We start from the raw sequence: 20,470 nt of genomic DNA, 5'->3' as shown, positions 1-20,470 counted from the left end.
TCCATCATGATCGGCGAGATGGACGCTCGTGAGACATACAGTCGAGACGCTCGTCAGGGTACACCTGCTACGAACAAGCGGGAGTCGCCGCCCATGGTCTTCAGGACACATGAAAATCTTTGGCGCTCTTTCGTTGACTCGTGCTAAGGCCACGCGTTCGCTGCATTACATTATTGGACAGCTTGTACGATACTCCAACATGCGTACCTTTGCCTACGCTGTCCTCATTCGCATTACTGACAACTGTCAGAAGATGCAACAGAACAACACGCTCGGCATCGCCTCGCACGGCATGATCCGGGCAAAGGTAATGCCTGAGGCTCCACATATCCTTTCGACCACTCAGCTTCTGCCCTCGCGAATCAAAGCCTCGGCGCTTGTCGTTTCGTGCAACGTTATATGCCGCACACGTCGATGATCGTCACCGTCTTGATCCCGATCGGGCTATAGGGCAGGCTCCGGAATTTTGAGAGATGTTCTCGAAGTCAGCTCCTGGAGACAAGCAATTGGCTCATCGCCGAGGAGAGTAGCTGTCATGCCACAACTTGCCATGACGCCACAGCTGGCGCGCAGTATCCAACCACATGCTATGCTCCCGAGTAGTAATTTGGCTGCCTGAGAGTATACTGCTTCATCACATGCTAGAGACATGTTTACTCACCACTTGGCAATGCCGAAAGTCTGATTGTGGCGGATATATGTAGGCACTGAGCTCACCTTGATATGCCGCATGCCGTACAACAAGATATCTTTCATTTCACGAGACAGACCTTTCATTACTATCAACATGGGTGTCGATCGTAACCCATCTGACTCCATGAAGTCGACCTGGCGCGACGGTGACCGCAGCCAATGGAACAGACATCATTACCTACAGGAGATCCTTCACCTCCATCCAACGACGGCAGGCAAAGAAGTGCCAGTCCATCAAAAGACCGATAAGATGCCGTACCTCTCGCAGTACCAACAGCATAAATGGGTCTTGCTACATGCGATCTGGCCAATGCTTGTCCATCAGGTCTACGTCTCGTACACGGGCAAGAACCTTCCAGCGATTGTCGCTTTCTTGTTCTACACGCTGGCATTCAAAGGTACGTGCTGAAAGAGATTGGAAGATGCATCAATCTCCAAAGCATCATCGATCAAGACATCACCACGTGCCGTTGGGTATAGCTAACACCCTTCTGTTCAAGTGAACGCCATAGTGAGTAAATTCTAGGGAGTACATACAGTCGCGGCGGAGCTAGCAGTGTCTCAAAGCTGCTTAGTTATCTTATACACACGACAATGCGCACGACAGCAGGCTCCTACAGGGTCGTGCTAAGAGAGACTGCTAGCTCTGTTGCGATTGTGTAGCTCTGCGCTGTCTCGTGTCAATACGATGTACTGACTCCCTAATGTTTTAGCACGAGATCCACATGCTCCGCGGCCTCGGACACAAACACGGCTTCCTCGACGGCGATAAGCACGCCCGTGACGAAGTCCCAGACGTCGGCGTTTCGAAGGTAGCTCACGCCCTCGTGTCAACATCCACCTTCCGGCCCCTCATGAGCGTCTTCCTCGCCTACCGCACCAGCCTAGCACCCTCCACAATCAGCTGGTGGGTCCCCGTCGAGCTAGGACTCTACGGGATCGTCTTGGATTTCTGGTTCTACTGGTACCACCGCTTCATGCACGAGTACGACGGTCTCTGGAAATTCCACCGTACGCATCATTTGACCAAGCACCCTAACCCTCTCTTGACGCTTTACGCCGATACTGAGCAGGAGATTTTCGATATTGCTGTGATTCCTCTTACCTACGGCACGCTCAAACTGATGGGTTTTCCGATGGGGTTCTACGATTGGTGGATATGTCATCAGTACATCGTCTTTACCGAGCTGTGGGGCCATTCGGGCGTGAGAATTTATGCAACGCCTCCGTCGACGAATGCGTGGTTCTTGAGACAGTTTGGTGCCGAGTTGGCGACTGAGGATCATGATCTGCATCATCGACAGGGATGGAGGAAGAGTCATAATTATGGCAAGCAGACTCTGCTGTGGGATAAGATGTTCGGGACCGCGGGGAATAGGATTGAGATGGTTGAGAGTAATGTTGATAGGGTTAATACGGCTACTGTGCCGTTGTTTGCGTGGAATTAGGGGTGGGAGGAAGGGCGATGTGGTGTTTTGAGGTGTTTGGAGTGGGAGGGACCCCTGGGTACACGAGGAGTCGTGTTGCTTGATGCAGCAGTTCATTTGTTCATAGGCTCGAAGACAAATTTGTAAAAACAAGACACCCATTTGATCCAACCTGCTCTCGAGTGAGGATTCCATGTGAGCTAAATCCTAACTTCTGATGTTACGTGCCACGAATACCAGCAACGTTAGCGTCAGTGCCCACGGACTGCACATCCCTGGGTGCGCCTCCTGGCGTTGGCGAAGAGGTGGGCGGTAGTGAGCCTTGGACGGTTCGCGCTCCCGCTGTCTCTGATTGTTGTTCTGCAGAGGATGCAGAGGATGAAGCGCCCGTGGCCAATGCTGTCTCACTCGGCAATGGTGATGTTCTTGGTGTCGATGGTCCACTGTGTTCCGCGATTAGCGGCAACGAGCCAAGCTGTGTGTTGTCGAGCAAATAAGACCGACTGCTCGTGGAACTATACGCCATTTCAGCTGTGCGGGACGAGATGTCGACATGTGACGGTAAAGGCAAATCCCATGTTCGAGACGGCGGCATCCAAGTCCAGGTGGTCCACTCAGTAGTCAGACCTGGCCTACGTGCAAGTGTGCTGACACAATCGTCCATTTCGCAAGAAAGGCCCGTTCGACAGCCTATGCACGATGAGCATGTCATCATTGACGATATGCTCCCATTGCCCGGACTTACATTGTCCCATTCATGGCAATGAGCCGGCTGAGCAGCACATGTAGTCGAGTGGAGGAGGGACAAGGTGACATGTTTGGCCTGTCTTGCATTGACCGTTGCTGCATTGCGCTTGTGTATGGCCTGGTAGTAATTAAGCGTAACGACCGACGAGCGCTAGCCATCCACCGTAGCGACGTGTGAGCTTGCGAACACTCGAGCGTAGGTGGTGGCGTCAGCGAGGAGGGAGTGGAGCTCTATCACCAGCCCTCAGCTAGCCTTGGCGCCCGCTCTGATTGGCCAACTTTCAAGTTTTATGGTCACGTGACCTACCGCACTGTGCCTGTTGGCGAACTCGCAAACATATACTCGTCGCTAACGCCTATGTCGTCGTATAATAAGCACTGTACGTCGCGCAGCGGTAGCGTGGATTGCACGCTACTTTGCAGTCTAGAAGGGTTGGTAGAGAGCTCCACTCCGCTACGCTTACCTTTGGAGGTTCACAACCGCCAACAGCACATTTTTGTAGGGGAAGAGAATAGAGGATGAGACGGGCGTAGAGACTGATGGACATGCTGCTTGATTATCTGTCTGCCTTCGTTCAACATAGTTCCAGCAGTGAGACCAAGTGTGAAGAAGTACTTATCTCTCGGCTCATCGTCGTCGAGGATGCGACTGCGAGCGTGTGTGTTACATGCATCTTTGTTCGGCTACTGCTCGTGTGCAACCAAAACCCAACGCCACCTGCCAGTCGTTTCGAAGAGTGTTGCGCCTGCTATTTGTCCCGCTCGAAATCTGACAGCAGCGCCCTTTGTCTGCTTAGGCTTGACAATTCACCTGACAGGCCATGGGTATTCAACGAATGCGACCTGAAAGCCATATTGTCCGCCAGCAGATAGCCTCCAAGATGAAGGAAGTGAAGTGATATGACGAAGCTAGGGATCCTCGGAAAATCCGTATTTGCAAGCTTCGCCGAACCCATTGTCTAGGGGCAGTGCCATCGGACAGTGCCCTCGGATACCTTCCATTGCGCTGGTTCTCCCTAAGTCTGAGAACTGGATCCTGAATTTGGATAGTATCCTCTCGTAATCGAGCTTTAACAACAATCCGCCAACTCTTGACTATATACAACGCCCGTGCGGTTAGGGAGGGTAGGGTAAAGGGTTAGGAGGGTAAAGGTTAGTAGTTAGGGAGGTTTGGGAGGGGTTAGGAGGGCTGTTAGAGGGTTAGGCAGTATGTTTCAAAAAAGTCGGGCCTCCTCGTATTGATTAAAATTAATGGGCAATTGATGGAGTCCCCGAGGGCACTGTCCGATGGTACTGCCCCTAGACATTGGGTTCGCCGAAGAACCTCCAAGTCGATCTCCAGTTTGAGATATTTCTTGGCCACTCAGACACCTTGGCCTTTCTTGGAGACGTGATGGTCGCAAAGCTAGAGCATGAGCTGCATTGTGCTCGCCACAATTAGTTGTATTTCAAGCTCCAGATAACGTGGCCATATGATACTCGTGGAGGTCGAATCCTGCAGCCTGCCTAATGCACGATGGCACTAAATGCTCGCGTGTTGTGTTTGCCAAGGAGATCTGACCAGAGTGCCTTGTAATGTGTGATCAGAACGGTTGCCGTTGGCGTGCTGTGGTCAATGCTGTCACTGTGTCGCTGCACTAAGTCGCGGCGCCCTCACACGTGCGTAGTCGTACATCCCGCCTCAGACTTGCTCAACAGGCAGATGCCAGATGTACCTCAACCCAAATGTCTGTGGCGGAGTCATCACCAGGATCCCTTTGCAACCTCGTACACAAAAGTCTCTACCCTGGTTACAGGGCTTTAAGCTGGATTACGTTCACAAAATTGCCTGTGCAAGCCTTGCAGCGACAGACAACTTAGACAGGGCCTCCGCACTGACTTGGACCGACAAAAGGTGCAAAGGGATGGTCCTGTATCGTTGTCGGAAGCTGCCGATCGGGCCAAGCTCAGACGCTTGATAGACTTCGCTCTTTCTCCAGATGCCAAGCGGAGTGCTCGGCCGCATCTGCTCGTGTGTCGTATGGATTGCTTCGCCTCCTTCAAGATACGCAGAAAGGTTCAGTAAAGACTCAAACGGACTTAGCAAATGTAGCTTTCTCGCTGCGACGTACGCAGTACGAGCGTCGACACCACGTTGTCAATGCATGCTGACCTATGTTCCACTCGTACGCGCTCCGCAGGGTCCCGTCTTTGCAGCTGTCGAGGCGATTAGCTCCTTGGACCTTGGCGCTGTATTGACTGTCGCACGCTCTGGCCGCTGAGGCTAGACTCCAAGGTTTGTGCGGCGATTTTGATAGATTGGGCCCGTCTCCGTGCCATGCTGTTGCCTTTGGGCGCAGCACCCTTGGCCTGGCATTCGCAAGCACATTCTTTGCGCAAGAAGTAGGTCTGTTGGTCATGCGAGCCTTGTATATCCCGTCTGTCAAACTTGGCGCTTTCGTACGATAGTAAAGGCCGGGTTGTGGCTGATGGGCCATGTCGAATACCTGGTCAAGGGTGTCCATGAAGAGAAGGTCAAGATGTCGTAGCAGGTACAAGTATGCTGTCCCAGCCAGCAAGGTGTATTTCGTGACAGGATCCAGCCTTCATTGAGCCCAAAAAACCAGATTCCGACCAATCCGATCGCTTGCTATTGCACACAGTTTGCACAGCTCAAGATGGCTTTTCAAAGCTCTATGCGTCTGCTTTCGATGTGGCTCAGCATAGCCTCAGCGTGCCCTCAGATACAACACAACAACAACCTCCACAGACGACAAGGCGTCAACGCCACCCTGCCAGAAGAGCCTCGCTTTTGGGCATATGAGGCATCCTTCGATTGGGGTCGACTGAATCCAGGTATGTTGGAGTGAAAGAAGCGCTGATACCCTTTCGCTGACCGCACACAGATTGGGAGATGTGCCAGACCGGCAGCCAACAGTCACCAATTCCTCTTCGGCTCGACCAAGGACTGTCGCGTTACCATACTCTAGACTTCAATTATCCGACCAACGTGACTGGTGACTTCCACAACTGGGGATATGGTCCTGCTTATAGGCTTGACCGGGACAATGAGACCGATTTCACCACCTTGCCATCAGCCACATTCGATGAAGACAGCATGAATGAGACCGTATACCTGGCAAGCTGGCATATCCACGCTCCAGCAGATCATACAGTCCAAGGAGATCGCTCGAAGGCTGAACTCCATTTCGTGCATGCGGATGCAGAAGGCCACGAGCGCGCAGTGCTGGCCATTCGCATCGATCCAGGAAACTCGAACAGCACGTTCTTCAACCAATTACCACCAATGATTGGCTTCAACCAGACTGAGAACCACAGCCTGCAAGTGCCAATGGATATCAGCGCCTTCCTGCCCGAGATCAACAATTTCAGCGACTTTTGGACTTACAAAGGCTCATTGACGTCTCCCCCTTGTACTGAAGGTCTGCGATGGTTCGTCGCCAGAAACATCATGTTTGTGAGCGACCAGCAAATGCAAAACATCCTGAGAGTTAGCACGTTCTCAGCCAGGTCTGAGCAGGAAGTATGGCGCCACGATATCAACGTATGATGTTGCTGTAAAATGTGCTGTTGGCGGTTGTGAACCTCCAAAGGTAAGCGTAGCGGAGTGGAGCTCTCTACCAACCCTTCTAGACTGCAAAGTAGCGTGCAATCCACGCTACCGCTGCGCGACGTACAGTGCTTATTATACGACGACATAGGCGTTAGCGACGAGTATATGTTTGCGAGTTCGCCAACAGGCACAGTGCGGTAGGTCACGTGACCATAAAACTTGAAAGTTGGCCAATCAGAGCGGGCGCCAAGGCTAGCTGAGGGCTGGTATAGAGCTTCACTCCCTCGTTGACGCCTCACCTACGTACTCGCAAGCTCGTACTCCGGTGTGGCTAGCGCTCGGTCGCTACGCTTAATGATATGGCCGAAAGAGAGCACACATAGCCACCACGACAGTCAGTATATAGACAGAATACATGCATTAGTTGCTCGTGCAGAAACAGCCCGTCCAGGCTCCAATTGCAATCAGGTTGCGCATAGGCTATGCGTCAGTGCTGATCACACGTTCAGGACGGGTGGTGGTTAAAGGAATGGCCTCCTTGTCACGGCTTTGTTTGTGCGTGCCAGAGCATGTGCCCCACTTCGTGACCAAGCTCAGCTCGGCTCATCCCGACAGCCAAAGCATAAATACCAGAGCTTCTTCCTCCAGGTCTCCAATGCGCCAAGAACGCCTTTGTTGATCGAGAAGCACCACGCGACACTTCCACGACACCAGAATCATTGTCGCGTGCCTTGCATCCATCTCCCACACCACCTGCGACATCAATTGACGCGTTTCGACACACGCAACCCAACGCGACCCGCCTCCGACATCCCTACATCTTGATGCATCTGGCAGCCCAGTAGTCATGCGACCTCACTCGTAGATGAACAAGTGCCTCCTGCGTGACGTGTAGTGTGACATAGAGCTAGACCACCATCCACAACAGCTCCTCCGCGCAGTGCCCGTGCGACCATACCATGTGACCGACCCCATCCACACCCATATGACAGCTGCATTTCAATGGTGCGTCTCGAGACTTCGGATAGCCTTCGGTATCCGATTAGGATCACGAAGCTGCTGAAAAAGGCCGGCGACCAGGTTGCGCGCAACGAGGCCGTCTTCTACTATGAGTTCAAGGGCTTTCGCGAGGAGTTCGACGAGGACACGAGGGAGACCGTCCCCGTGGAGCGATGGTGGCCGTCTCAGTACGAGAGCGAGTTCGAAGGCACCATCACATCAATACGCATAAGCAAGGAACAGGAGCTCACGCGACGAACCCTCGTTGGGGAGATCGAGGAGGCATGCCGCCACGAGGTCCAGTTTGGTGGCCTTTGTGCCGATTGCGGCAAGGACGTCAACGAGATCACCTCATACAACGAGACCACGAGCTTGGCATCGCGAGCCACTATCAACACAACCCACGGACGGACCGACCTGTTGGTGTCCTGTACTGAAGCCTCGAAAGCCGATGAGGAGGCCAAACGGCGGCTACTCGAAACACGACGATTGAGCCTGGTGGTCGATCTGGACCAGACTGTCATTCACGCATGTGTGGAGCCGACGATTGGGGAATGGCAGAATGACCCGTCAAACCCCAACCACGAAGCTGTGAAGGATGTCTGCAAGTTCCAGCTAGCCGATGATGCGCCTGGCAGACCCGGCACATGGTATTACATCAAGCTTCGACCAGGCCTGAAGGAGTTCTTGACGACCATGTCGCAGTACTACGAGATGCACATATACACCATGGGCACGCGTGCCTACGCCGAGAACATTGCGAAGATCATCGACCCAGATCGTGCTGTGTTTGGAGACCGCATCCTTTCCCGAGATGAGAGCGGCAGCATGCAAGTGAAGAACCTGAAGCGCCTGTTTCCGGTAGACACGAAGATGGTTGTTATCATTGACGATCGAGCGGACGTCTGGGCCTGGGTCTCGAACCTCATCAAGGTTAAAGTGTTCGAGTTCTTCGTCGGCATCGGTGATGTCAACAGCAGTTTCCTCCCAAAGCGACCTGAACTCGAGGCGAAGCCGGAGTCTGCCAAGATGGAGAGAGTGCCTTCTAAGAAGACTGATGCAGGATCTGATACCAGCGACGCAACCACGAACAGTGACGCCTCGGCGACCAGCACTGCCCCAACCACTCCTCCCGCAACGAACGGCGCAGTCTCTGCTGTTGAACAAATGGTTTCCATGGCAGGGAAGCAAGATGCCGGCAGTATAAAGTCCAAGGAAGAAGAGCAGGACCAGACAATCGCGAAACAATTGGACGATCGTCCGCTGCTGCAAAAGCAGAGGATCCTTGATGAACTCGAGAAAGAAGAAGAGGCTGAGGCCGAGGCGTCGCCCGCAGCTGAAGCTGCTGTGGAGCTGTTGTCCGGTAATGGGGAGAAACAGAAAGACGCTCCAGACACTGCACCGAAGAAGCACTATCGGCACAACCTACTCCAAGATGATGACACAGAGCTCCAGTACTTGACCCAAAGCTTACGCAACATACACGCAGCGTACTACGAGGAGTACGATCTCGAAACTGCTGGGAGCAAGGGCAGTCGAGTTGCTGAGCTTCGACCCGGACACACGAAGAAGCGATCTGTCGACCAGTTTGAGCACATCCCCGATGCTGCAGTCATCATGGACGACATGAAGCGAAAAGTGCTGGCAGGTGTCAATCTTGTCTTCTCCGGGGTTGTCCCACTGGGAGTGGATGTCCAATCTCATGACATGGCAGTCTGGGCAAGGAGCTTCGGTGCTAAGGTCAGCGAGAACATCGGAAAGAAGACGACACACATCATAGCTTCGCCAGACAGGCGGACAGCCAAGGTGCGGCAAGCAGCGAAGAAGGGCAATCGCATTGCTATTGTGAAGCAAAGTTGGCTCTTCGATTGCTTCAGCCAGTGGAAGCGACTGGATGAGAACCCATACCGCATCCACTCGGACGCTCCTGCCAATGGATCGACCGGCCTGCCAGAAAGCTTCGAGCACGAGACCAAGGACTACATGCTGTCATCGTCGGATGAGGAAGCTGCGCAAACAGAAGACGAGACCGATGGCACCGAAACACCCAACGGCAATGGTGGGCTCACAATAAATACAGATCTCAATGACGATACCGACCTGGAAGAGCTTGAAAAGTACGCACCAAAGCTATCGCGCGAGGACAGCAGTCCCATACTGGCCGAGAATGCTGAGGACTGGGACGCGATAAATGCGGAGCTCGAGGATCTAGAAAGTGGCTCCGACAGTGAAGCTGAAAGCACACGATCCCATGACTCGACATATGTTGAGTCGTCTGCCAAGAAGAGGAAGCAGGCAGATCGAGAGTCAGAGGACGAGGCGGATGGCAGCCGACTTTCGAAGCGCAAGAAGGAAGCATTGAGTCGGACCACCAGCTTGACCAATATGATCAAGACAGCCGAGTCCACACCTCGAGCGAACATGGAGGACGATGAGACGGACCAGCCCGAGGATGCAGATGATGACTATGATCTGGAAGCAGCTCTCGAGGCAGAGATGGCCAGGGACAGCGAAGACGAGGGAGCGGCTGCGGAAACGAATGGGACTGGCGATGCATAGCCTGCCGTCGCAGATGGTTTGTGGATTTGTAGCGTTCTCTTCGTTTCGAGACCGCTTGCTTTGCATAGCGAGGCGTTGGTGGAAAGAGTCACGACGAAATGCTCCGAGGAGCCACACTAGCATAACAGAAGACGAAATGAATTACTATACTCTGCAGTCGCATCACGAGACACGTTCTTGACTCCTAGCGATCTGGAGCGTTCCTGGCGACAGAACTGGTCCCTGGTTCCGATGGCCATTGGATTCCCGTCTCCACATGGCTTCCACGATGATGTCGCGTCGCTCCATATCCAGAATCCAGCTCTCCTTCAACCCATGTCGATGCACGGCCACAACTGCTCAATAATCCGGGTCACATTCCCTCGCGAACCAATTGGAATGCTGGATGCTGTCGGGATCAAGGATATCGAGCATCCAAAACCTGGAGACGACTTTCAGCCACACATCATGGCATCGTCATGAGCTTCAACGTCATCTCACAGTTACGACTGGAGCTCGCGAAAGTGATGTTTCACGACATGCGGCGGCGGCAAGTTGTCGCACTGTGCTGTTGCGTACGCAAAACTTGGATGTGTGAGGATACGGTAGTAGTGTACTTCTTGGACACATTTCACTTTGAGTTCCATTTGCTGTCTTTTCGCGGTTGAATCATTCTCATTGCACGACGATTATATCGACACGATACTATGTCTGCGGTAGGGGACCTGAAGAAGCAGAACGATCAGCTCCAAGGTACGTCTAGCTACCTATGGAGGGCACTTCCCATTGCCGCTACGACGGCCGCGGCTGGCTATTACTACTTCAACAACAGTATGTCCTGGCTGTTCGATCCAGTGCGCAGCAAAGGTCATATTACTGCGAGCCAATGTTGTTTGAATTGATGGCATTCTGAGCGCTACATTGTGTGCTTGTTGGATAAGTAAGAGAATTTATGAAGAAATCGTTGCTAACGACGAACAGCTGGTACGTCGAAGATCTCAATGGTTGACAACGAGCTTCCCAAGAAGACTCTCACTAAGGGCCCCCCAGCCAGCAAGCCGCTGGTCAAGAAGCCTGCAACTCCTTCAGCAAACAAGCCCTCTCAGGGCGACAAGAGCACTCCCGCTAAATCAGCACCTACACCCGTGAAGAAGTCCACACCAGCCGCATCCGCACAGAAGCCCGCAGGCGCAACACCCGTCAAGAAGGCCACGCCAACTCCCGCGAAGCCCGCCTCATCGGGCACGACATCAACACCAGCCAAGGCTCCATCCAAACCAGCCTCCAAGCCTTCGACGTCGACTCCCGCGAAGACTCCCGCGAAGACGCCGGCCAAAACACCATCCTCTGTCCCAGCCAAGAAGCCAGTAAATGCAGTCGGCGAGGCACAAAAGACTACCAGCCAAGCAATAGGTGGAGCCAAACCCCCATCATCAACCCCTAGCACTTCCTCCGCTCCCGCGCGTCGCAAGCCAATCCCGCCACCAGTGAGCGAGCAAAAGAAGAAGGCCACGCCAGCAACGGGAGGTGCTCAGAATGCCGCGAACAAGGGCACCGGTGCTGCTCAAAAGACTACAAACACGGCTACAAACACCGCACAGAAAGGGCTCGGCGCGGCCACCGGGGGCGTGAACAAAGCTAGCGACACGGCGGGCAAGGGTGTGAACAAGGGCGTAGGCGCCGCTACAGGTACGTCCACATCCACTACTCCTACAACCAGAGACGAAGTCCCCACACGCCTAGACTTCCGCACAGACTCCAGGCTCGTGGCGTCATGGCTTCCCTCATGGCTCACTCGTCGGTGGAAAGTCGCCGATGAAGCAGCATCATCGCAAGCCGGCAGCTCTTGACGCTTCCCTTCCGACGCTGTAGATACTGATATGGACCCTCTTTTCTGCAGGAAGCATCGACAAAGCCTCAGCCGGGAAATCAAACCCAGTAACCAAGAAAATAAACCAAGTCGGACAAGGCGCCACCAAGACGACGACGGACGCGACCAAGAATTTGGGCGATACGAGTCAGCAGGCGGGGCAGGATGTTAGTGATGCGGCGAATTCGGCGGTGGGGAATTTGTCCCAGGCCGGGAGTGATGTTTGGGGCGCTGCGAGTAAGGGGGATGTGAAGGGGGTGGGGTCGGGGATTTATAAGGTATGTTCGTGGTGGCTGAGATGGAGAGAGAGATGTGGGGAGTGGGGGCTGACGATGAGGGATAGGGAACTGGACGGACGGTTTCGGGGGTTGGGCAGGGGGTATGTATACCATGTTGTCGGTGGGATTGTGTTAGTGGACTGATGAGGGGGTATAGGCTCAGAAGACTGTTTCTGGTGTTGGACAGGGTTTGAAGGGGACTGTGTGAGTTCACTCCTCCAGCGTTGTTGATCTATACTGACTACCTCAAAGCTCCGGTGCTGGCAAATCTCTAGGCGACACTGTCGGTGGTCCGGTCGGCAAGGCAAGATTCCTCACACACCAATAGCATCTTTGATCAAGACTGACTTCTCATACTATGTAGACCGCAGACTCAGCGACATCTGGCGTAGGCACCACGGCTTCCAATGCCACTAGTGGTCTCGGCCAGACGGTGGGCGATACGACCAGTGGGATTGGGAAAGGAGATCCTTCTGCTGCGGTTCAGGGCGCTACTGGGGGTGTAAGTGTCTCCTGTAATCACCCACTATCGATTCTCAATGTTCTGACAACGCCATGTATAGGTCGGTAACACAGTCGGTGGCGTAGGCAAAGGCGCTGGCTCCACAGTTGAGGGCGTTGGCAAATCGGTAAGTACTTGCTCTGCTTGCTCCGGCTCGCTCGCTCCTGGAAGAATATGCAACGTTCCACCGCGGGAAGGGACATGAGCAAACATCCCCCCAAACAGCAGCGAGCAAGCGACTAACCCACACAACCAGGTCGGCGGCTACGTCCCAGGCCGCGCCGGCGGTGTCGTCGAGGGCACAACCAAAGGCCTCGGCGACACAGTAAGTGGCGTTACAGGTACGTTTTCCCTACCAACCCCATCTCCATTACACTCTTCCCCTCCCGCCCCGCTCTCAACCTAAACTGAACTAACCACTCCCCCCAGGCGGCGTCGGCTCCGGCGTCGGCAAACTAGGCAAAGGCGACGTCCTAGGCGGCGTGGGCGATACAGTCGGGTAAGTCATTTTTATTCGCCATCCCCATACTCCAGTCCCGCTGTCGTTGCTGACATGATCCCCAAAGCGGCGTTGGTAAAGGGGTAGGAGGTTTGGCGTCTGGAGTGTGGGGTGGAATTAGTGGGAAGAATAGGAAGAAGGAGGACCAGGAGCAGGCTGAGGGCGATGAAGGACAGGGACAGGGAGAGCAGGAAGGTGATGGTGGAGGAGATGGGAAGAAGGAGGAGAAGGGTGGTGGTGGGTTCTTTTAGATGATGTTAACGGGATGGGGTGGGGATGGAGGTGTATGTGTATGTGTAAGGGAATGGGTTTGGGGGTTTAATATCGTTCATTGTATATCGGCAGAAGGAAAAAGGAGTCCTGCTTTGGTCCTGCTCGGAGGTCTCGACTCTAGTAGGATATCTTACATCAGCTCGCCTCTAAATACCAAAGAAACTTAAGACCTGTCCACTGCCGTCCTCGCTAGAAAGTCCATTCAAATACAGCTAGTCCCCCACCTCCCAGTCCATGCCCTACCATCAACATCATCACCGCATCGCACCAAAAGCATTCTCGATATTACTCGCAATCATCGCAAAATGGAAGTTCTGCTGCGACTGCCGCGGGAATACCCCTGCCTTCCCCTTTCCCTTGCCCTTATCACTCCCTCCCTTCTCAATCCTCTCTCTATGTGGATCATGGTGGAAGCCATCCCCCTTCGTTGGCATATACACCGCAGGGTTCGTACCTTCTGCGACTGAGACGGCATCTAACGGCGGACCTGGCTGCGGTCGGATCTTGGTTATGGGAATGCTGTTGCCGGGCAGGGGTGTGGTGCATCTGCCGTTGGAAGATGAAGGCGAAGGATCAGGCGCGGACTTGCTGCTAATGGGGAGAATGGGCGCTGATATTGGTCGACTGCCACTGGGGATTGCGGTGGGTATTGGGGGTGGGTTTGCTGCTTCTCCTGATGGCGTCGGCACGACTGTTGAGGAGGCCCGTGAGGATGCTCGGGAGTGCCGACGGCTGCGTGCTGCTGGGGGTGTGTGGGAGGGACTCATGGTGATGACATCAAAGTCTTCTGCTTGGTCTTTGAAGGAGGGGCCTGCAGGTTTGGTGTGGAGGAGGGAGAGTGGTTTGGCGAACTTCGTGGCCTGTGCTTGCATTCCTGCTTGGGTTGAATTCAAAGCTCGCGGTCCTTCTTCTTCATGTTCTTGCGATTGGGAGAGAGGATGTGATGTCGGTGTAATGGTAGAAGTACTAGTATGTTTACTCGAGGACGCTTTTGCGGGACTAGAGTTGCGGACTCGTTCCAGTGGGTTGAGGGCTCTTCGTACTTCGACAGGACTCACGCCACGCGAACTTGAGACAGAGCGCGTGTGAGAGTTCGAGTTGGAATCGCGTCTCATCGGTGATATCGATATGTCTGTATCCGGAGTCCAAGAGTTCTGTCTGACAGGCGACCCATACCCAGAGTCATGTGCACGTCCTTTGGGTGTTGGTGGTGACGCAGAAAGCTCCTGCGTAGTCGATGAACGGCGTGCAGAGGCAGGGCTGCTTGGACTGCCTCCAGCATTGCTGTCTGCGGCGCCTCCCGACGACTGTGGTTGTCATAGTGAGGGATGAGGTAGTTGTGGGGCTTTCAACCCATATGATGAGCTGGGAAGAGGCGGCGCTTTCTCAGACCTGGATGGAGAGCGGTTGTGTGTCGAGTTGGCGCGACTAGAAGCCGTCAGTATGGGTGACATGGCGCACGTGGGCATCGTACGCTACCTTCTCCGTCCTCTCAACTTGCTGGACCCGAAGAACTTCCTGAATCCCTTCGGCTCAGGCTCAGGCGTGATGTCCTTGTCCTTCATACTGTCAGCACGGTATATTTCGATCAATGACTTCCAACCCCACCTCAGAGCCCTGCTTGTTGCTGTGGCAGCAGCTGTCCGCGTCACTTTCATGCCGGACACCGTTATGTCCACTCTCCCGCAGCAGGCTCATGGTTGGCGGTGCCCATCGTTCTTCGTCTCCACACACCACCACATACCAGCCCACCTTCTCCTCTGGCGCGATCTTGTCTCGTAGATCTTGCAATGCAGACCACTGATCATTACCCACACCTCTGCCCCTCACTTCATCGATATCAACGCCAAGCTCGACTTCCTCGACAATGTCTGCTACATAAGCGTATGGCTGGCTCGCTGCAGTGGGTGAGAGATCGTTCGGATCGTACTGCTCAATGAAGCGCAGTCGCGTGAGGTGTTTCATGGCGTCTGGGTAGAGTTCGTTGAAGTTCTTGCGCATCGTCTGGGTGGTACCTTGCGCGACCAGCCATTCTGCTGCTGCGTCGTCAAGGTTCTGTAGGATAATGTGGATTCGAATCAACGGTCGTGGCCAGCGAAAGCCGTGCAACAGATAGACTGGCATTGTATCTTGCTACAGGGGTGCGACGAGCGGAGGGGGGTGGTAATCTGTCTAGGTCAGCTGGGCCGTTGCAATGGCCTGCGACACGAGACTTGTGGTAGGATGGTGGTAGACGAGGGATGTGTTCGAGCTTCCGAATGGCTACGAGGAAGAGGACGGCGGATCGGTGAGACAAGACCAGCAAGAGGATATAGGCTGCGACGAGGACATGTACCTGTGCGAAGGTGGCACACTGCTACGCGTCAGGCTTGGCGGATGTTGAAGGCTGTAACCTGCTGCTCGAGTCGTAGGTGCCCATGGGCGAGTCGGTGGACGGGGAGGATATCACCAAGGCATGAAACGACCGGGATGCTGCACAAGCCTCGGAGACACTGGCCTGCAGTGTCCCCTCACGCCCCTCCAGCTCGCGATGATAGGCCAATCAATCGTGTGTAGCAGAAGAGAAGTTCCGTGAAGCGTAGCTTGGGCGCATGTGCAAGTCTGGGGGTGGACAGAATGCTAGCGCCCGTCGAGGGGTTTGCCGGGCACAAAGATGCAACAACGCTCAAGAGATGGTATTGAGGTCGCACTTGGGCACACCCGATATCCGATGGAAGACAGCGACGAAAGGCGCTATTGGGAGAGGTGCAGCAAGGCACCGCTGCCATATGCAATAATTAATAGCGAGCCGCGCTATGCCCTGTCGCTAACGACCAGTTCCTTACCCCATCGCCGCTATGCACGTGCTTCCGTCAATCACATGTTAGTGACACAACCTCTTGTCAACATCCTGCCCTGGTTTGATCACCATCCGCCAAGATGCCTCTGCATCTGCTGGGCAAGAAAAGCTGGAACGTGTACAGCGCCGACAACGTCGAGAAGGCCCGTCGCGATGAAGCCGAGGCACAGGCTCGAGAGGAAGCGGCAGAGCAGCGCATGCAAGAGGAAGATGCTGCACGTCGGATAGCACTTCTTCGCGGCGAAGAGCCACCTCCGCTTACGACGCCCGTGGAAGAAGATGCGCGAGACTGGCGCAAAAGTGGCCGCGACGATGATTATGCAAGACGAGGCCGCACGCGCCGACGGCTGCGAGGAGAGGATGATACCGATCGCGACATTCGATATGCGCAGCAGGACACAGAGACTGGGCAAAAAGCATCGAGCGCGTGGTTGAAAGAGCGTGAAGAGGATGCACCCCTGCAAGACCACGCCGGCAACATCCAATTGTTCTCTGCTCCCGACGAGAAAGAGATCAGAAAGACGGAAAAGAACGCCGAGGTTGAAGCAGAAAAGGCCAAGAAGCGGAAGCGAGAGCAAGACCAAGTCACAATGCGCTTCAGTAACGCCGCTGGCTATCAGAACGGCATGCAGCAACCGTGGTACGCTGCTGCTAGTGACAGATCTGGCGCCACGGCCACAACAGATCTTGTCCTGGCGGAGGTGCAAGCCAAGGACGTCTGGGGCAACGAAGACCCGCGCCGAAGGGATCGAGAGCAGAACCGCATATCATCCAACGACCCATTCGCGTCGATGCAAAGTGCACAACGCCAGCTCAAACAGAGCGAGCGCGACAGGGAGAAGTGGCAGCAGAAGCAGCAAGCCGAGCTTGGGGCTTTGAAGAAAGATGAGAGGCATCGTAGAGAGCGACGTCGGCACCGAGATGATGACGAAAGTCTGGATGGCTTTAGCCTCGATGCGCCCGGAGAAAAGACTCGTGAAGGACGTGACCACGACAGACATCGAAGACATAGACACCATCATCATCATCACCGCCGTCGGAGGCATAGTCGGTCGCGTTCGAGGGAACGGGATAGGCACCGGAGTCGACATAGGCATCGAGACGAATGAGGCAGGACCACCACTTGCGCTCGTAGCCTTGCCACCGAACCTACAGGTACGACGCCTGGAACAGACGCGATGCTGCAGACGCCAAACCCTGCCATAATGGCCGAGGTCCCAACCATACTCTCTCATGAGGCTGATGCGCATGATGCACGCCTGGCCAGCTCATTGCACTGTCTGACGCTCCAATGCTGAAATATCCGATTTTGGCTTCAGATGAGTTGGACTGCGAGCACCAGCTGTTCCGGCCTTTGTGGAAGTGCACGAAGGATGATGGCCCGCAGCAGGCCAATGTCTGCAAGCGATCAACAAGAGAAACCCCCAAGTGGCTTCAGACGCCTGACCAGGTAAGAAGCGGCAAGTATCAGCAATACATTTCTCTCTACCATTCCCTATCAGATCACTCTCTATGCTCGCCCCTAGACCTCTCATCAACCCCCTTCCCCGTACTAACCCCAATCTCCCTAATCACCCACCAAGCCGGCACCAACGATACCGCGCAAAGTCCAAAGTTCAAATACACACCCCCGACCTGCCCCATAACCGTCACACTCGTCAACCCATAAGATATCGCCTGCCACGCACTCTCCGTGCCCCTCAACAACCCCGCAAACCTCACCACCTCCGCATCATTCTTCGCCAAACTGCCAATCACAAAGTACAGATACATATAATTCACCTGAAACCACATGACCATGACCAAAAACCACGCAAACCCTCTCCCGAAGCCGACGTCGACCCAGTCGTATGTCGGTTGCGACTTGCGGAAGTCTGTGACGATTATGGTGCCCCAGAGCCACCAGGCGCCTTGGAGCGTGAAGAGGACGGCGAAGGCCCAGCGGCCGCGGAAGCGCATGGCTAATTTTTCGTTGTCGAGGAAGAGACCCAGGAGGTTTCCGGCGATGATGGCGACGATTCCCGAGAGGAAGGAACCCAAGGCGCGGGCGCGGACGCTGAACCAGAGGCCTTGGAAGGTGAAGAAGACGGCTTCGGCGAAGACGGATTGACCTATTGAAGGGATTATCAGGAGGAAGTTTTTGCTTAGGAAGAGGGTTCCCGTGTTCTTCATTTCCGTCCAGACGCTCTCGTTTTTGGGGATTCCGCACGTGACTTTTACGCCGTCTTTCCGCTGTGCGCCATGTGGATGCCACACATTGCAACATTGCGATGCTGAACTTTCGTGATGCTCGACAGAGAGAGGGCGAGGCTGGCATGAAGTGCTTCGGGTCGTCGGATTCGCGTGCCTCTTGGGTTTGAAGGCGTGATCATTTCACCCCCACATTGTCCAACATCCTCCACCTGGCACTTGTTGGTAGGAGGGGGGTCGTTCTCAACGCAACGAGGCAGGTTGCTCGAGCCGATGTATGATGGTGTCGGGCCATCGAAGTGATCCATCGGGGTCGGTAGACGGCCGCAGGCTTCTGACTTCATCTGCTGCATGTGAGTCCGACCAAGACTGCGAGTCGCTGGTCTGCACAGCACTCCATACATTCAAATAACAGCCACACGATACTAGCCAGCCAAAGACTACTATTCCAGGATGTCCGCCACCCAACAGAACGGTTCTGACGGCTCGACCACAAAACCATGGATCATGAATGCCTTCGCCATGGTCGCCCCAGGCCACCTTGCACCGGGTAATATGCAGCCTCGCAGCACCGCCCCGTGCCTAGCTCATTGTTGACTTCGTGTGAAGGACTTTGGAGACATCCTGATCAAGGACCGCAGACTTTGGACCATTGGGTCGAGCTGGCGAAGAAGCTCGATGAAGCAAAGTTCCATGGCATCTTCTTCGCTGATGTTCTCGGCATCTACGATGTGTACAATGGTATCGGTCCAGCTCTCAGCTCGGGTGCTCAGATCCCGCATCTAGATGTGTCACTGTTGATCTCGGCGATGGCGCATGCGACTAAGAACCTCTCCTTCGGTGTCACGGCGTCAACCTCGTATGAGCACCCGTATACCTTGGCCAGGAGGTATTCCACATTGGATCAGATCACAAATGGTCGGGTATGTAAAGGTTGTGTTAGCTTTCGAACACAAGCTCACAGTGTCTTAGGTCGGGTGGAATATCGTAACCAGCTATCTCGAAAGCGCCGCAAAGTCCTATGGTCTTGAAGGTACCGTCGAACATGACGAACGATACAGGATTGCGGATGAGTTCCTCGAAGTCGTATACAAACTGCTCGAGGGCAGCTGGGAGGATGATGCTGTCGAAGGCAATAAACGGACCGGAGTCTTCACCAATCCAAACAAAGTGCATCACATCAACCACGTCGGGTTAGTGCTGCCTTCTCCATGACCACATCTCAGCGAGCTAATGGTATCAGCAAACACTTCAAGTGTAAAGGTCCAAACCTGGTCAGCCCTACACCACAACGTACCCCTTTCCTGCTGCAAGCCGGCGCATCCAAAGCCGGCAAAGACTTCGCCGCGAGCCATGCTGAAGCAATGTTCTTGCCTGGCACGATTCCCGAAAAGACCAGGGCAATCGTCGATGACATGAAGAACCAACTTGTAGCTCACGGTCGATCCGAGCACGATATCAAGTTCATTGCTGGCATTTTCATCGTGGTCGATGAGACTGATGAGAAGGCACAGGCCAAGTTCCAAGATCTGTTGCAATACGCTGATCTTGACGGCACTGCTTCATTATTTGGCGGCTGGAGTGGCACGGATTTGTCGAAGTTCTCGGACGACGAAGATTTTGCCTTCAACGGACCGCCTGCGATTCAGTCCATGGTAGCATCCTGGACGGCCACTGTTCCCGGTACCAAAGGCCTGAAGTGGACGAAGAAGCACGTCCTGGAACAATTGGCCATCTCGGGAGCGCACCCACGTGCTATTGGCAGTCCTCAGACGGTAGCTGATTATATGGAAATGTGGGTACGCGAAGCACGCGTTGATGGGTTCAACATTAGCTATGCCACCACCCCTGGCACCTTTGATGACCTGATCAAATATCTGTGGCCAGAATTGCGGAAGCGAGGGGTGCTGCAGCAGGAGTACGCTGGTGGAAGTATGCGAGAGAACTATCTCCAGGATGGAAAGGGGCCACGAGCGCGTGAGGGACATCCGGCGACGAAATATAGACATACAGAGTGACGTTGACGTTCATTTGTTTGATGTAGGATCAAGGGCGGATATAA

General features: G+C 54.3%; 10 protein-coding genes across 10 annotated transcripts; 7 read left to right on the top strand and 3 right to left on the bottom strand.

The window, feature by feature from the left end:
• Positions 1–787: 787 nt before the first annotated feature.
• Positions 788–2,141, top strand: CLAFUR5_09024 (Fatty acid hydroxylase vlmA; the record flags this gene model as incomplete). The annotated part of the gene is made up of 3 exons (XM_047908172.1): positions 788–1,091; positions 1,194–1,204; positions 1,407–2,141. 3 exons carry the CDS (start codon positions 788–790, stop codon positions 2,139–2,141), a joined length of 1,050 nt encoding a protein of 349 aa, XP_047766176.1.
• A 348-nt stretch (positions 2,142–2,489) lies between these two features.
• Positions 2,490–2,741, top strand: CLAFUR5_20080 (uncharacterized protein; the record flags this gene model as incomplete). Its single annotated transcript, XM_059462924.1, has 1 exon — positions 2,490–2,741. The coding sequence occupies one exon, from the start codon at positions 2,490–2,492 to the stop codon at positions 2,739–2,741; it is 252 nt and encodes an 83-aa protein (XP_059319105.1).
• Positions 2,742–5,524: 2,783 nt separating this feature from the next.
• CLAFUR5_09023 (Carbonic anhydrase) lies at positions 5,525–6,417 on the top strand (the record flags this gene model as incomplete). The annotated part of the gene is made up of 2 exons (XM_047908171.1): positions 5,525–5,702; positions 5,753–6,417. 2 exons carry the CDS (start codon positions 5,525–5,527, stop codon positions 6,415–6,417), a joined length of 843 nt encoding a protein of 280 aa, XP_047766177.1.
• Positions 6,418–7,422: 1,005 nt separating this feature from the next.
• Positions 7,423–9,978, top strand: CLAFUR5_09022 (RNA polymerase II subunit A C-terminal domain phosphatase; the record flags this gene model as incomplete). The annotated part of the gene is made up of 1 exon (XM_047908170.1): positions 7,423–9,978. One exon carries the CDS (start codon positions 7,423–7,425, stop codon positions 9,976–9,978), a length of 2,556 nt encoding a protein of 851 aa, XP_047766178.1.
• A 686-nt stretch (positions 9,979–10,664) lies between these two features.
• Positions 10,665–13,357, top strand: CLAFUR5_09021 (uncharacterized protein; the record flags this gene model as incomplete). Its single annotated transcript, XM_047908169.1, has 11 exons — positions 10,665–10,710; positions 10,939–11,646; positions 11,858–12,105; positions 12,171–12,206; positions 12,263–12,309; positions 12,358–12,409; positions 12,470–12,607; positions 12,669–12,734; positions 12,864–12,948; positions 13,037–13,106; positions 13,174–13,357. The coding sequence occupies 11 exons, from the start codon at positions 10,665–10,667 to the stop codon at positions 13,355–13,357; spliced, it is 1,680 nt and encodes a 559-aa protein (XP_047766179.1).
• A 276-nt stretch (positions 13,358–13,633) lies between these two features.
• CLAFUR5_09020 (uncharacterized protein) lies at positions 13,634–14,251 on the bottom strand (the record flags this gene model as incomplete). Its single annotated transcript, XM_047908168.1, has 1 exon — positions 13,634–14,251. The coding sequence occupies one exon, from the start codon at positions 14,249–14,251 to the stop codon at positions 13,634–13,636; it is 618 nt and encodes a 205-aa protein (XP_047766180.1).
• A 603-nt stretch (positions 14,252–14,854) lies between these two features.
• Positions 14,855–15,503, bottom strand: CLAFUR5_09019 (uncharacterized protein; the record flags this gene model as incomplete). The annotated part of the gene is made up of 2 exons (XM_047908167.1): positions 14,855–14,938; positions 14,988–15,503. The coding sequence occupies 2 exons, from the start codon at positions 15,501–15,503 to the stop codon at positions 14,855–14,857; spliced, it is 600 nt and encodes a 199-aa protein (XP_047766615.1).
• Positions 15,504–16,298: 795 nt separating this feature from the next.
• CLAFUR5_09018 (uncharacterized protein) lies at positions 16,299–17,327 on the top strand (the record flags this gene model as incomplete). The annotated part of the gene is made up of 1 exon (XM_047908166.1): positions 16,299–17,327. One exon carries the CDS (start codon positions 16,299–16,301, stop codon positions 17,325–17,327), a length of 1,029 nt encoding a protein of 342 aa, XP_047766614.1.
• A 394-nt stretch (positions 17,328–17,721) lies between these two features.
• CLAFUR5_09017 (Notoamide biosynthesis cluster protein O') lies at positions 17,722–18,390 on the bottom strand (the record flags this gene model as incomplete). Its single annotated transcript, XM_047908165.1, has 1 exon — positions 17,722–18,390. The coding sequence occupies one exon, from the start codon at positions 18,388–18,390 to the stop codon at positions 17,722–17,724; it is 669 nt and encodes a 222-aa protein (XP_047766621.1).
• Positions 18,391–18,861: 471 nt separating this feature from the next.
• On the top strand, positions 18,862–20,426 carry CLAFUR5_09016 (Dimethyl-sulfide monooxygenase; the record flags this gene model as incomplete). Its single annotated transcript, XM_047908164.1, has 4 exons — positions 18,862–18,958; positions 19,018–19,331; positions 19,381–19,601; positions 19,652–20,426. 4 exons carry the CDS (start codon positions 18,862–18,864, stop codon positions 20,424–20,426), a joined length of 1,407 nt encoding a protein of 468 aa, XP_047766620.1.
• Between the last annotated feature and the right edge of the window lie 44 nt (positions 20,427–20,470).

Source organism: Fulvia fulva, chromosome 9 (genome assembly GCF_020509005.1).
Source record: "Fulvia fulva chromosome 9, complete sequence".
NCBI lineage: Eukaryota > Fungi > Ascomycota > Dothideomycetes > Mycosphaerellales > Mycosphaerellaceae > Fulvia > Fulvia fulva.
Note: the sequence above shows the minus strand (reverse complement) of the source record. Positions and strands in the feature narration are given on the sequence as shown.